This window comes from Malaclemys terrapin, chromosome 1 (assembly GCF_027887155.1).
Source record: "Malaclemys terrapin pileata isolate rMalTer1 chromosome 1, rMalTer1.hap1, whole genome shotgun sequence".
In the NCBI taxonomy this organism is placed as follows: Eukaryota; Metazoa; Chordata; order Testudines; family Emydidae; genus Malaclemys; species Malaclemys terrapin.
Genome location: NC_071505.1, coordinates 64,954,265 through 64,970,604, shown reverse-complemented (window position 1 = coordinate 64,970,604; position 16,340 = coordinate 64,954,265). Strand labels below are relative to the sequence as shown.

Below are 16,340 nucleotides of genomic sequence, written 5' to 3'. Positions count from 1 at the left end.
AAAATGCATGGAAGCCTGTGACCCGTCTGTGACTTTTACTAAAAAATATACCTGCCAAAATGGGGATCTGCAGGTCTGCACACAGCCTGAAGCAGGGCAGCTGTGCAGGGGCTAGGAACTGCTTGCAGCAGCTGGGGGTCCCCTGCTGCCCACGGGGGCCAGGAGCTGCGAGGTACCCTGGCAATGGCAGCCAGGAGCTGTGGGGGTTCCCCCGCCACCTGTGCCGGCTGGGAGCTCTGGGGGCCGCAGAGGCGCTGGAGGTACCCCGCAGCTGCCTGCCCCCGGAGGAGACGGGGGACCCTGCAGCTCCCAACCACCACAGGTTGAAGTCATGGAGGTCGCTAGAAGTCAGATTCCATGACATCCGTGACTAAATCATAGTCTTACTTATTGGTTCAGTGGATTTTCGCATCAGATGTCTGTTTACAAGTGAAAAAAAAAATTCTACCTACCAGCCCTATAAACTTATATTGGGGATCTGAAAGTGAAGCTGGGTTTTTCCTTCTAATGCATCACCACAACTGACAGGTTTTGCAGGCCAACTTAGGCCTTTGACTGCATCACTCAGCTCTTCAAAAGAGTTTCATAGATGTAACTAATTGTAAATTAACAGAAATGTGTATTAAGTTACAAGATAGCATAAAATCCACTGCTCACTCAGTCTTAGCTGTGTTGACTCCACAGAGTTACAAGAGTAAACACATCACTTAAGTTAACAGATATGACTCTTCACCTTGTGAGGGGATTGACTGAGTAAGAAGCTGCCATTTTTATACACTTTTCAGAAGAATAGAATCTCATTTTAAAAAAGAAATAAATACACTTCCCAACCTACAGCCAGCAAAGTGAATGACAGTTGTTGACTCTAGTTGTTTGGCCTATGCAAGGCAGAGACTCCCATCTAAATGTTAATACATGCAACAAGCAGCAAGGAGAAATCCTGACTGATGTCAGAGTTCATGGTAATATATTTATTATTCCCTGTGGATATTTCCAACCAATATGGACAAGCACATTCTGAGTTCTACCCAGCACTTACTCTTGTCCCTAGCATCTTAATCAAACAAAATATTCTTACTTCGGCTTATTCAATGCAGACTTCATTTCTTTTGCTCTGCTAATTTGAGTTATCCAATAGTTAATTGTTCATTCATCATTAGCCAATAAACCAGCTAAAGCAAAATTTACTAAATCCCTTTTGTTCTCTGTGAAAAAATTGCCAAGAGATACCTAGTATGTTTTCTCCTCTGTTAGCTAAAATGTTATTGCAAATAGACTTAAACTTGTGTAAAATATTTCTCACCCTTCTCATTTAATGTTCATTCTATATCTTTACTTTCACAATCTACCTAACTAATTTATACAGGAGGAACGCTACATCTAATCTCTGCATTAGATGCAAAGAAACACTCACATAATTTACTTTACAAATATTTTAAACTAAAATGACTAGAGCTAGCATGTTAAACAAGCTAGTAAGAACATTTTCCTGTTTGTCCTTAGGCTACAGCACCCGGATCTGGATCAATACTAAAGACACTGCTAGTACCAAAGAGTCCTGAAAACTTCAGTGCTTTGAAATATGACTTTGTTTTCCCAGAGGTCTCCAACCTAGCAAGAGATGCTTCATGCCCTACCAAACCTCTTTATCAGGATTTTGAAAACATTTCAGCAGCAGTAAAACCTACTTTGCATTTCTTGGCTTTAATGACTGTTTTGTATACAGTTTTCAAATAAAGCCATGGATGAATTAGGTGAGACTTCAAGACATTATCTCTAGCACATCAATGCACAAATGTGTTTTTTAAGAGCTAAAAGCTGTATTTGCAAAAGAGTGTATATTGTATAATTGAATACTTAGGATTTTTTTTAACCAAGTTTATTATATTTTTAAAATGTTGGCTGGGCAATCAATAAATGTTTTGACTGGTTAAATATACCAGAATAATGCTGAAATCCATCCTCCTTTCACATGATCAAGCTTGCAGCAGGTCTGTCTTCACAAGTTGAAGGTAGCTCAGATGTCTGTCTGCACCCCCGATATACCAGACCAAGACCATTGATCTTCACCTGAAAACAGGGTCATTCCCCACACTGTGTAACTCTTCTTGTTAATTGCCTTCTGAAGTCCCTGTAAGCTCTTCATTTAACATGACTCAGTATGCTTATAGACTTCTGTTGTAAGACCACAATGGTCCACCAGGGATATAAGTGTCTCCTACCTCCATGTCTGGAGAAGTATGTCTCAAGGCATACTATCTTTGAGTGACTGCCTTTGACTGCAAGGCCTAGTTAGAATAATTTTCAGCATGGATAACCCCTCAGATATTCTCTGTACGGACATCTCACAATCATGATGACCAGTGTAACCCTATAAAACAAAACAAAAAAAGTCTCACTTAAGAAAGTTGAAAGCTGATCTAACAGTGCTCCAGGAACCCCACCTCATTGAGTCTGAGGCTTTTTTAGTAATTACCCAGCCAAGTCTAGGCAGGTGTTAATTCAGTTCAATAAAAAATTGAACCCATAAATCCTATCAACTGATAAAGACATGGAAGGAAGGCTCTTAATTGTTAACGCTGGCATCTCCCATGTTACATACACTTTTGTTAACTCTAGGCCCCCAACAAAGATGATTCCTCCTTTTTCAATCAATTATTTTGAGATTGACTCCTCCCTAGGAAATCTGATTATATCAAGGGACTTCAACAAAATGTTAGAACTGCTTTTGGACAGATCAAGCAGACTCCACCATTCCTAATCCTCCATGAGGCAGACCATTATTGCCCAGATGGAGGCGGCACACCTTTTTCTCTCCCCTGCATTCTCTATAATCACAGAGTGAATGCTTTTTGGTATCAGGTGGCTTGGTATTTCATTAACAATGAAATAACACCTGCTATGATCTTTGATCATGCACCTGTGGTGTTGCTACTCATCTCCTGAAATATAGGGGCTACCGGAAGATGAAGGTTAAACTCCTCTTTACTACTAGATACACAATTAAAACAAAAAACAAAAAAAAACCTTTGTGGAGGAAGAAACACAATTTTTTTTTGAGACCAATGACAACCATTTGATTTCCCAAGCAATCTCATTGGACAATTTCAAGGCATACTTAAGGGGAAGAATAATATCCTACTTCTCCCATAAAAAGAGCTAAGCAGGGTGAGCTGGTGATTTTAATGTAAAGGCTCAAGGAGGCAGATCTTAGCTATGCTGATTCTCCCTTTTCTGATAAACTCCAAGATGACCAATCTCAGATATGAAATTAATACATTAACCTTGGCTCAGGCTGAATTTGCTTTATTTAGAGTAAAACAGACATACTAGGAATTCAGCAACAAAACTGGGAAACTAATTCACTGAAAGCTAACATCCCCTCAATGCACTCGTCAGAGGCAGATACTCACCAATCAAAAAAGTATTAATGAACAATTCTCTAAATTCTACCAATGCTCATATTTAAACGAAAACTCCCCTGATGATTAATTACTTGAGGAATACACCAAAAAAAACTGTGACTCCCCCAGCTAATAGAAGAACAAAACATTTGGCTTGATTCCCCTTTACAAACTTCTGAGAGCATGGCTGTCCTATGCAACAAGAAATTGGGTAAGGCCCCAGCCTCGAAGGCTTTCCTGATGAATTTTATGCCCAATTCAAAGACACTCTGGCTCCCAGACTGGCCAAAGTATACACTGAGACTTTTTGGTAGAGGCACTTTGCCCTCTTCAATGAATGAAGCCCTAATCTCTGTCAGTTTTAAGCCTGACAAAGATGCTTATGAACATGCTAGATATTTACTAATATCCATAATCAACTCTGATATTAAAATATTGTCTAGAATCCTAGCTGGATGATTAGAAAAAGTAATGAGCATAATACACCAGGTGGGTTTTATAAAAGAGAGACAAGGGTCAGAAAACACTCATCTTAATGTGCTGTCCTTCTATCAAACCCCTTAAAACTGATGGCTGTTCTATTGGTGGATGAGGAAAAGCCTTCAACAGAGCAAATTGGAAGTATTTTTTCCCCATCCTATAAAAATATGGACTTCGTCCCTCTTTCATTTCCTAGGTTAGACTTCCGTGCTCCAATCCCAGGTTGCAACCAATAACTACGTTTCCTCTCTTTTCAGGCTCTAGTCCCACAATAATAGACAGGGTTGTCCCACCCCCCCCCCCCCCCCATTTGATTTGGCCTTGGAGCTGCATGCAATACAAATCAGAGCATGCTAGGGGATCCAAGGTATTACACATAGGGTCCTAACAGACAAAAATATGCTGATATACTTTTATTCATCACCAACCCCCCCTCAGGCCACCCCCAATATATTACAAAACCATTGAATTGTTTGGGAAAATCCCAGGGCACAAAATTAATTGGCACAAGTTGGAGGCTGTCAGTATCACTCAGAAAGTGCATAATGTCACCCTCTTAGACAAAATTTTTCACTGGCAACAGGAAGAAATCAGCCAATGGCTTGAGAGTCTGCTTTTCTAGGAATATAAAAGAAAGTCAAAATTAACTTTAATCCTTTTACCACACCAATAGCTTTGGATTTACATAGATGGCAGGCCCTCCCTCTATCCCTTTGGGGTAGAGTTTAATATATTAAAGATGAATGTCCTCCTAATGCTTCTATTTATGCTTAGCTCCTTGCCAGTTTATAATTACCCTTCTGGTATTTTTTTTTCTTCAGAATTAACATTTGTAAGATCTTCTTGTGGGGTGTGGGCAACAAGCCCAGAATATCCTTTGAGAAAAACCCAGACTGCCTATCAACTCAGGAGGCTTTGGGTCTATCCAACTTTAGGCTTTACTATATTAGCCTCAATCTTGAGACAAGTGGCATAATTATTGGCCCTTCAACGCTCAGGCTCTCCAGCTTGGCTGTACATGGAGGAAGGAAAGGACAGTTACCTGTTCTGTAACTGGCGTTCTTCGAGATGTGTTGCTCCTGTCTATTCCACAATAGGTGTGCGTGCTCACCACGTACACCAGTGCCGCAAGTTTTTCCCTTAGCAGTACCCATACTGAGGGAGTACCGTGGTGACCCCTGGAGTGGTGCCTGTATATCGCACTATAAGGGGAGCTATGGGCTCCCCCCCATCCTTGGTTCCTTCTTGCCGGGCAACTCTGACAGAGGGGTGTGGAATAGACAGGAGCAACACATCTCGAAAAACGCCAGTTACGGAACAGGTTACTGTCCTTTCTTCTTCGAGTAATTGCTCCTTTGTATTCCGCAGTAGATGATTCCAAGCAATATCTGTTGGAGGTGGGTAGGAGTTCAGGATGGTTCAGGACGAAGTACCACCCTGCCAAACCCGGTGTCATCCCTAGACTGGGAGACAATCGTGTAATGCGAAGTAAATGAGGCCCACGTGGCCGCCCTACAAATGTCCTGGATGGGAACATGGGTGACGTAGGCAGTTGATGAGGCCTGAGCCCTCGTAGAGTGTGCCCTTACAATCGGTGGTGGGGGAATCCCTGCCAAATCATAACACGTGCGTATGTACAAGGTGATCCAGCGGGAAAGTCGCTGAGTGAAGATGGGTTGCCCCTTAGCCCGCTCGACCAAAGCAATAAAGAGTTGAGAGGATTTCCGGAACGGCTTAGTCCGATCCAGATAAAAAGCCAACACCCTATGCGCATCGAGCGTGTGGAGGCGGCGTTCCGCACTAGAGAAATGGGGCTTGGGACAGAGCACGGGGGGAGGAAGATGCTCTGCTCCATATGGAAGGCGGAGACCACCTTCGGGAGGAACGTCAGGTGTGGGCGGAGCTGGACTTTATCTCTATGGAAAACCGTATTAGGGGGTTCCGAGGTTAAGGCCCTGAGCTCCGAGACACGTCGGGCCGACGTGATCGCCACTAGGAAGGCCACCTTCCATGAGAGGTGTGACCAGGAACGCGTGGCCAGGGGTTCACAGGAGGGTCCTGTGAGACGGGACAAGACCAGGTTGAGGTCCCATTGCGGCACAGGAGGCCTAGCATACGGGAACGAACGGTCAAGGCCCTTCAGGAAACGGGAGGTCATCGAGTGGCATTGCACTGGCAGGCGGAAAGCCGATATGGCCACCAGGTGCACCCTGACGGAGGCAGGTGCCAGTCCCTGGGCCCTAAGGGATAAGAGGTAGTCCAGGATATACTGGAGAGGTGCGGCGGAACGGGACACTCCCTGCTCACTCGCCCACCTGGTGAACCTGGACCACTTCGCCATGTACGTCCGACGCGTGGATGGCTTCCTGCTTTCCAGGAGGACTCACCTTACCTGCTCCGAACACCGATTCTCCTCCTCATTCAACCATGGAGCAGTCACACTGTCAGGTGAAGCGCGGCCAGATTGGGATGGAGGAGGCGCCTCCCGTCGTGGGACAGGAGGTCCGGGCGGAGTGGGGGGGGGGGCCGCTAAGAGGCGTAGGAGGGGCCTGTACCAGTGCTAGCAGGCCCACGCCGGGGCTATGAGAATGACTCTCGCATTGTCCACTTTTACCTTGTGAAGGACCTTGGCTATGAGGGGGGAACGCATAGAGGAGCTGGCACGACCAGCTCAGGAGGAACACATCGGAGATCGCGCCTTCCCCTCCCCTGGAACAGAACCAGGGGGCAATGCCGGTTCTGATGGGTTGCAAACAGGTCCATCTGGGGAGCTCCCCACTCTTGGAAGAGCCGGTGAGCGACCTCCGAGTGGAGCGACCACTCGTACTGGGAGGAGAGGACCCTCCTGAGGCAGTCCGCTTGCGTATTGCGGATGCCCAGGAGGTGAGCCGCCCACAAGGAGATATCATGGGCTATACAGAACTCCCATAGGTTCAGGGCTTCTCGGCAGAGGGCTAGGGAGTGAATCCCGCCTTGCCTGTTGATATAGTACATGGCGGCAGTGTTGTCCGTGAGGACTCTGACCACCTTGCCGCGGAGGTACGTGAGGAACGTCACGCACGCCAACCAAACGCCCCTGAGCTCCTTGACATTTATGTGAAGGGGCAAGTCCGGGGCCGACCATGTTCCCTGGGTTTGAACGTCCCCCACTGTGGGCTCCCCCGCCCAGGTCTGAAGCATCGGACATCAGGTCTATGGATGGGTTGGCCTCCCTGAAGGGAGCCCCTTACAACACATTGCTCGGGCAGGACCACCATAGGAGGGAAGCGAGTATGGGGGACGGGACCATGAGAACCTTGTCCAGAGCTTGGGAGAACTGGGAGGCCAGCCATAATTGGAGGGGCCTCATACGGAGCCTTGCATGGCGGACCACGTAAGTGCACTCCGCCATGTGTCCCAGAATCCGAAGACACGCCCTTGCCGTGGTCACTGGGAAGGCCGTGACAGAGACGAGGAGATCCCTTAGCGTCTCGAACCTGTCCAGGGGGAGGGAGGCTGTGGCCCTGGAGGAGTCCAGCAGGGCCGCAATGAACTCTATGCGCTGAACGGGCACTAATGTCAATTTGGTCTCGTTCATGACCAGGCCTAGATCGGTGCATGTCGAGAGAAGCAGCTCTACGTGGGACTCCACTTCGAAACAGGACTCCCCCCTTGAGGAGCCAGTCATCCAGGTAAGGGAAGATTTGTACGCCCTCCCGCCTGAGGTAGGCCGCCACCACAGACATACATTTCATGAAAACCCTGGGAGCCGTGGATAGACCAAAGGGGAGGACCGTGAATTGGTAGTGGTCCATCCCCACCATGAATCGGAGGAAATGTCTGTTTCCTCGAAAATATGGACATGAAAAGTACGTGTCCTGGAGATCCAGGGCCGCATACCAGTCCCCCGGGTCCAGGGAGGGGATAATAGAGGCCAGGGACACATGCAGAACTTGGAACGGGTTAAAAACCTGTTCAGGTCGCGCAGGTCCTGAATATGCCTGAGACCCCCTTTCGCCTTCGGGATCAGGAAGTATCGGGAGTAGAACCCTTTGCCCTGGAACTGAACCGGTACCCTTTCCACCGCCCCTAAGTGGAGCAACCGGTCCATCTCCTGACACAGGAGGTGGACGGCGGGTGATTTGGCGAGGGTGAGGTGAACTGCAACATGTAGCCCTTGGAGATGGTACTGAGGACCCATTGGTCCGAAGTGTCGGAGAATAACAGAGTTCTCACTTTTTGTTTGGGTACAGCAAATCAGATACTTTATTTTTTTTTTTATTAATTGCATAGCAGGAGAGAGCTAAACAGGTCTCTCAACAGGTAAACAATTACAGCAAGCATTTATACCTTTTGTTACAGACAATAATGAGCAACAGCTGCATTTTGTTTATATATAGGTCATTCTGATATTTTGTTTTGCTCACTAATGTAGACTCTTAGTCTACATTCCATATTATTTACACAAGGTCGCAACAACTTCTCACACAGTTCTTTCCCACTCACCTCACACATTCCTCGCTTCTACAAATCTCGCATTATTAGGGTTACAGTTAGCCTAACTCTTGCTAACGAACTGTCATGCATTGCATCCCCTTCCTGTCAGTTCTTTTTTTGCTTCCACAACCCCCCCTTTTGTACTACCAATACAACAAATATTTTTAAAATTTTTATTTGCATTAAGTTTTGGAATTTAGATTTTATTTTAGATGCTTTAACCTTAGGGGTTTTGATTGGATGTAATGACAATGCATGATGAGCATGGAAATGAAAGGTATTATTATTACTTTTTTACAATAACTATAACATTTTTATATTAGCTAACAACACAAGCAATAACATTTTTATAGCGATAATATGATGGGGTGTTGTATAATGTTAGTTATATAACACAATATATTATACTTGGTACATAAGGTGGATACTTTATAAGCTGTTTGAAAGGCATACTTTTTAACTTGATATATAATTTGAAGCAGGTGAATTTGCCCTTGTACTTTAGAGATTTTTTGAACCTTTGGTAACAGTGAAAGCAAATTTTGAAATTGATTAGGTACTAAACTAGTTTAATTAAAGGGTATTTGGAACCTAAGGACTATTTGCAAAATTTTATTTGCAGGCCAGTAAATAATATGATTGCCTGCAGTGGTAATGAGATTAAAATGTATGTTTTGCAGTGTGGTGGCTTTAACATACACATAGCTATTATTAGCTTGAAAAAAGTAAGTGTTCTGTTAGGGTAGTTTTTTGTTTTTTAAGCAAATGTAGTTATGAAGAGTAACAACTTTTTTTGGCTTTAGTTTACGGATACATTGAAGCTGTGGGGGTTTTAACGTTCATTGATTTTTTAACCCTATTTAAATGTTAGATGTAATTTTAGGAGCACTGACTAAAAATTGATTGGGCATACCAGGTCTAATTTTTTAGATGTTTTGGTGAATTACCCAATTTCACATGCATTTTTTTTATGGACCCGGCAGGATTCGGTATGTGGGAGCCCACACACCCCCAACCGGTCCATATGCTTGGAAGGAGCACTGAGAACATCTGCACTTTTATTTAGAAAGTCTTTAAGTATGTTTTTATTGCCACAGATTAGATGGTACTCCTGATGTGTCTGTAAGGGCAGTGGGCCGAGCCTGATGCTTTAGATTATTCTGAATGGCCATTAGCTGGTCATTTAGGAAATTTTGAATTTTTGAACATGCTAGGTCCCACTGCAATGCTTTTTTAGCTTTAGTGATATTTAATACCATTTTTGTTAGCAACTTTTGGGTCATAGAACTAAGGGCGGAAATAACATGTAACTTACCAACTTTAGCCTGTACCTGGGTTAGTTGTGCTTTAGAAACAAGGCCAATGGTCTTTTTTAATTGCTCCAATTTTTTATTATGTTTTTGGTTTTTAAAAATATTTTAAACTGCTGCTGCACTATTGGCCCCATTTTATAGGGATTCTGTCAAGTTGTTTTTTTTTTTTTTTTTTTTTTTTAGAAGAAATAACCCAAGCCCTTTGTTGTGCTAATTTAATGGCAGCCCCCTGTGAACAATTTGGGTATGTAGAGGTAATTTGGAAACTGGATAAGGGCAATGAAAATTTAACAGTCCCTAGTGTAGTGTGAATTACAGTTCATTGATATTCTAATATTTTTTTTTGGTGTAGTACTATACCACATTTGTTGGTTGAATACCTTTATGTATTTTTGGGAGGCATTGATATTAATGGCATAAGAAGGGGTGTATTGCAATAAGGTACAGGTCACATTATTAGTTACTGGAATAATTTTTATGCAGGTAAAATTTTCAGTGGCAAAACAAATTTTGGGTATTTGTTTAATTGTTTACTAATTGGGTGACCAAATAACAATAAGGGCCTTTTTTATTTAACACAGTGCAAATTTTAGGAACATTTGCTATAGAATTTATTAATTCCAATTACAGATTTTTGGGATTTACTGGTAGTGATATTATATACTTTTATTTTTATTGATTTATTTAATTGTTTGCTCATATGGGATATTTTGAACCTTAAAACTATTTTTTTAAAACAATATTTAAATAAATTACTAAAGTGTGAAGGCCTTAGTCATTGGTTTTATTAAATATATGACATTGTTTGTATTTGGATGTGTTACAGGGGTAATAGTGTAATGGAGGAGATGGCAGGGGCAATGCCATGACACCCTGCGCATGGTGATCACGGAAGCTATCAAGTGGGCCGCCGTGTCCGCCGCGTCAGACGCCGCTTGCAGGGCCGCTTTTGCCGCCGCCAACCCCTCTTCCACCAGGGCCTTGAAGTCCTTCCTGTCCTGGTCCGGGAGGAGGGGTTCAAATTTTGGCAGGGACTCCCACAGGTTGAAGTCGTACCTGCTCAATAAGGCCTGGTGGTTGGCTATGCGAAGCTGGAAGCTAGCCGACGAATGAAATTTTCTACTAAAGGAGTCCAGTCTCCTGTCATCTTTATTTTTTGGGGTGGGCGCGGGCTGCCCGGACGCTCTCTGTGGTTTACCGATTCCACGACGAGCGAGTTGGGTTTGGTGTGAATATAGGTATTCATGGTCCTTCGCCAGCACAAAGTATTTCCTTTCGGCCTTTTTCGAGATTGGGGCCAAGGAGGCAGGGGTTTGCCACAGAGAGTTTGAAATGTTGGCAATACCTTGGTGCAGAGGTGACGTGAAGCCCGGTGCCATCACGCTGAGGTACCCCGAGGGGGGTCTCCGGCGTGGCGCCTTGACAAGCGGGAGCTGGAACAGGAGGGGCGACGTCTGTCCCGTTGAAAGTGGCTCCAGTACCCATGTCTAGCAGGTGAGCGTTCCTGGTGCCTCCGCTCGCTGGCAGGGGGCGTGGAGGGACCCCATGACTCCTGTTCCCACGGTGGCCCTACCGGTCTGGGCGTCAAGGGTGGCCTGGAGCTGTCCGAAGAGCGCCCGCTGCGCGCTGAGCAGTGCGGGGATCGATCTTCGGAGTGGGAACTATGGCTGCTCGGGGAGGTCTGGTGGACACCCAAAGGGGGCTTGCCCCGCGACCTAGGGCCCGTACCCGATTGCAAGCTCAGGACAGGCAGGGACATAATGTCCTTCACAGCCTGCACCTCCTCCGGCGTCGAGGGCATCCGTACCGGTGGGGATGCCTGGGTCAACAGTACTGGGCTGCTCCGCTCCACACAAGTCAGAGCCTTAGAGCCTGGGGGGGAATCGAGGGCTGCCCAGCACGGGACCAGCCTCCCCCTTGTCCTTATCGCGGCAGCGTTACGGGGCCGAGCCCTTCCTTTGCTTTTTGGAGGGAGAACGGCACCGACTAGTTGAAGGGGACTCGCTACATACCGACGACGTGGCAGCCGGTGCCGAGTCTGATCAGCACACCGGCGTCGGAGTCAGTGCCGACTCCATCAGGACAGCTCGAAGTCTGAAGTCTCTCTCCTTCTTGGTTCTTGTCTTGAACAACCTACAGATCTTGCAACGGTCGCTTATGTGAGTCTCACCCAGGCAGCGAAGACAGTCAGCGTAAGGGTCGCTCCTGGGCATAGAGCGGCGACAGGAGTCGCACGACTTGAAGCCTGGGGCACGGGGCATGCCCCAAGCGCACTCTAACAACTGAAGAACAATGCACAACGGTACCACTAAGGTCGAGAAGAAGGGCTGCAGCAGAGCTGGAGCACAAAAGTTCCGACTACCTTCACTGGCGGCAAGAAGGAACAGAGTGGGGGGAGCCCATAGCTCCCCTTATAGCGCAATATACAGGCGCCACTCCAGGGGTCGCCGCGGTGCTCCTCCAGTACGGGTACTGCTAAGGGAAAAACTTCTGGCACCAGTGCATGTGGCGAGCATGCACACCTACTGTGGAATACACAGGAGCAATCACTCGAAGAAGAACTGTAGCCCCACCACCACTAGAATCAATTCTAAAATCAGACTTCTACCATTTTCCAAAGAAGAAATCTGTCACAATTCTGACATCTTGGAAAGCTTGGTATCTGGTTGTGTCTCAGTTTAAATATCATCCCTTATTACATTCAGAGACTTCAATTTGTAGTCATTCAAAAATTTTAATTGCATATACACCCACTCTATGGCCTGACTGAATTTAAAAAGGACATTTTGAGCATTAATCACATAATTGAAAATGATTCCTTCATGCTCCTTCCTCATCTTAGGAAGAAATTCCAGCTGGACCCAAAGAAGGAATGGCAATAATTTCATGCTCTGCAACACCAATTTGGTTCAGATGTCTTTGGAGCCCCAGAATCCTTAACTTTGGAGCTTCCTGAAAAAGTTACACTGTCTGCTTAAGTCATTGTCTGATCTGTATTCCAAACTATCAGCACGGACAATGTTAGAAAGAAATGGGAAGATGAGTGATCAGTTTCCCTTACCAACATTCAGTGGAATCAGATTTGTTCCACTATACAACCCCAAATCTAGGAAGTGGTGTTAAACTGGGTCCAGTAGAAAATTCTTTGGAGAATGCACTAGATTCCACATAGACTTTTCAAGTCCAGAGTACCCAGGTTTGACAAATGCTGGCGCTGCAATACAGCAGGTACTCAACTTACACCATATGCTTAGGGATTGTCCTACAAACTGTCTTTTCTGGACAGAGGTAAATATATTGACCAATTTTTTTCTGTCCACCAATATGGAACTGCAGGCTGGCCACACCATCCTAACCAATCCATCTTGGAAACTGAAGGCCTTTGAAACAGTATGGTTGGGTAGAACTTGATCACAGCCAAACATCTAGTTCTACAATGGTGGCAGTCCCAAGTGCACCCACCTAGGGGCTGCAGGGACATGCCAGTCACTTTGGGAAGCCATGCGGAGCCGGGTAGGGAGCCAGCCAGCCGCCTCTTCCCCCTCCCCCAGCACTAGTGGGGTCCTGGGTTGCGCACCGCCACCGCCCCCTCTCAGGACCAATGGGCGTCTCAGGCCGCCCTCCTACCCACCCAGAGCACCTGTGGCACCCTTGGGCCACCTCCTGCCCCAGAGCACCCAAGTGGGTGCTCTGGGGCCATGAATTTTACTTAACTGCCTGTGACCTGTCCATGACTTTTACTAAAAATACCCGTGACTAAAACATAGCTTTACTTAGAAATAATAACTATATTAGGCTTTATTTTCTTCTTCATTTTTCTACATATAAATGTATCTGTTAGTCAATTGTGAAGAGGTCAGCAACACTTCAGGGATATTCCCTGAGCACAGAAGGTTGACCTTGAGTCTTAACATATGCAATAATTCAGTCTTTTGGCTGAACAAGTTGCCCCTTCAAAGGGTAAATCTTCAACAGTGACCTGTACCTCCATGGGGAACCCTGAAAAGTGAAGCCAGGATTCCTGTTGCCATCAATCTAGAGGCTGCATTGGCCATGTCTACTGCAGCCTGGAGATGATCTGGCCACCAGCCTACCTTCTTCATTAAGAGCCTGGAAGTGTGTTTTCCCATGGAAGCATGTCTCAAAAATCTGAAAACTTAGAATAGTTGACAAAATTCTACTTTTGCCAGTAATGCTTGATAATTGACTATTTGGAATTTGCAAGCTGGTTGATGTGAATACCTTTCTTCCCAGAAGATCCAGGTGGTTAGTTTCATTATCCAAAGGGGTAAATCGGCTATGCAGTTGTCTCCACTTTTCACCACCCAGTTTGCACCACGAAGGAGTTTGGAACAGGATGAGTGAACAGAAAACTCTGCTCCCTTAACTAAGAAAATATAGATCTTTCTCTGCTTTTAGAAGTAGGTGCACATGGTGCTGGAGTGTGCCACACCATCTTAGCTGGTACTAGGAGAACTTAGTTCACTACACTAGGAGCACCACCCTACTAGGCCTGCACTCTGTAGATTGTCCAGGAGTTGTGTGCTGATTCCTGGACCTTGTCCACAGGGATCTAAAGCACCTTAGCAATGCTCCTGAATAGCTGCTGGAATGGTTTGTGATTATTAGGCACAACCTAGTAATGCTGGGGCAACTGCCTTCTCAGGAGATGATGAGGATAGATCCAATCCTCATTCCTCCTCTTCCTCGGGCTCTGGGAGAGCTTATCTTGCTCTCTTGAAGAAGAGGGATATAGTGTAATTTTCTACAGGACTGTACAATTCTGGATAATGTGTATAAAGGTCCCATGGTCCTCAATATGGCCAGTGAGAATGGTCTATTGTAAAGCTTGTTTTGGGGTTTTGCCATTTTGTTTAAGTGGTTGTTTGCTTCCATGTTTACCGCCTTCTTGTTCATCAGTTGCTGCCCTTTTTCAGTAAGAGCGGGAAAACTGTGTCACGTGACTTGGGAATAACCTGCCTAGTAACAGAGCACAAAAGCCCGGCACACCCTGTGAAGCATGCTGTCTGTCCCACAGGCAGCCCAATGTCTGTGGAATAACAACAAGGAAGATCAACTCACCTGTTCCCAAGTGTGCTCCTGATCCTTGTCCAGTCCACTGTGTTCCTGGTTGCTGTCCTTGTCCGTTCTTGTACCAGCCGTGGTCCCGATCCTGTTGTGACGTCCCTGTTCCCCTCCTGGTATCCCTGTGAAATGGTGATGTACAGTTTTGCCTATTTATCTTGTTGACCCACTTATACTTTTGAGGTCCTGGCTTTATGCCAATTTGTGTGTTAACTAATCGAGTTATTTTAATAAATCTTATTGATATTAGTACCCATTACTTGCCTAGTGCTTTTTCCTTCCTTTGGTGGGAAGGTCTGGGGGGAGTGAGGGAAGGGGATTGCTACCAGTGATCAGATACGGATCAAGGGTACATATAGGAAGGAGGGAGGGGAAATTACTTCCTGGCTTCTCTTCCAACCTATTCGGAGTTTAACACCATTGTGGTTTGAGGGGGTCCCAAGAGCATAGGGTACCAATGGTATGCCACCCTATAGGGTTATGGAGGGGCCAGGAGTTTCTGGATTCTGCAGCCAGGCAACTTCCCTTGGTGGGGACCAATGATGGTCCTTCCTCAGTGTCAGATGCTTCAGATGAAAACAGAGTCCAGTTCTAATGGCAACACCCTCAGTGCCATCGATGTCATAGCACCCCTACTGCTGGATAGCAGTGGAGAACAATCACTCTTAGTAGTATTCCTGTACCAAATGGTATCAAAATCTCCCAACAAAGAACAGGTTCCAAAAGAATGAGAAGTGCATGGATCAGGGAGGAGAATGATATCCTCACTGGTAGTATACCTCTCCCTGCACAGGGGATGACAATTGTCTCCTGTACTGACGGAGCTGGCATAAGAAGTGTCTTGGAAGTCATAGCTTATATATGTGAGCATGTCAGTACCACTGGTGCAAATGGCTCTTTGTAACATCGTCATCTTCTTTGGTATGGAGGGTAGTGGAAGCCACAGTGTTTCTCCTTGCTCTTGTACCGATGGTGAAGCAGTAGAAGCTGGTCCTGGAACCAAAATAATCTTAGACTTCCATGCCCAAAACTTGGCATCAGGGCTCTTTTGGGATCTGTGACCAGAGTGCAACAATTCAGCCAACTCAGAGGGAGTTGGGGAGGAAGTCTTCATCTTAGAGGAGGATTCAAAGGGAGACCTCTCTAGATTTTAGTGTGTGCTTTCCCTGTGTTCAGGAGTCTTCAACTGTACTTCTACTCACCCCTGTTAAGGAAGCCACAGTGCTAGGAGGCATGCTTCTCAACACCTCTGACCGATGTACAGGGAAGTTGCCCAGCCTGGATCAGACTGAGGTCTCACCTGCTCTATAAGATGTTTTCTGATCTTCAACTCCCATGCCTGCTGGGTGTGTCTGGGCAAGGAGCAGTATCTGCATCTGGTGGAGATGTGTGCTTTTCCAAGGCAGTACCAGTACTTCTGAAGGTTGTCGCTGACCGGGAAGGCATGAGGGCAGGAAACACAGTTTTTGAATCCTGTATCCTTGGGTATAATTCAATGTCCACAACAGGACACGGGCAAGGAGTCCCCAAAGGGGATATATGACTCCTCAGTGCCTAACTGTACTAAATAAAACTATCTAAT

General features: G+C 45.8%; 2 protein-coding genes across 9 annotated transcripts in view; one reads left to right on the top strand and one right to left on the bottom strand.

Annotated features, from left to right (window-relative positions):
• Positions 1–1,939, top strand: part of CPM (carboxypeptidase M) — a 63,004-nt gene extending 61,065 nt beyond the window's left edge. For both annotated transcript variants that reach the window (XM_054026139.1, XM_054026146.1), the window contains one exon: positions 1,504–1,939. In XM_054026139.1, the coding sequence (XP_053882114.1) occupies positions 1,504–1,737 (234 nt within the window). In that variant the 3' untranslated portion in view covers positions 1,738–1,939. The remainder of the gene's footprint in view (positions 1–1,503) is intronic.
• Positions 1–16,340, bottom strand: part of MDM2 (MDM2 proto-oncogene) — a 60,640-nt gene that overhangs the window by 9,025 nt on the left and 35,275 nt on the right. Inside the window, exons 11-12 of one of the 7 annotated variants that reach the window (XR_008444736.1) lie at positions 14,756–14,880; positions 1,941–2,371 (exon numbers count right to left, since the gene is read on the bottom strand). The exons of 2 other annotated variants lie outside the window; for them this stretch is intronic. The gene's annotated coding sequence lies outside the window, so the exon portion shown is untranslated. Of the gene's footprint in view, positions 1–1,940; positions 2,372–14,755; positions 14,881–16,340 lie in introns of those variants that run through there. 4 more of the 7 variants (XR_008444737.1, XR_008444738.1, XR_008444739.1 and 1 more) reach the window with 4 other exon arrangements.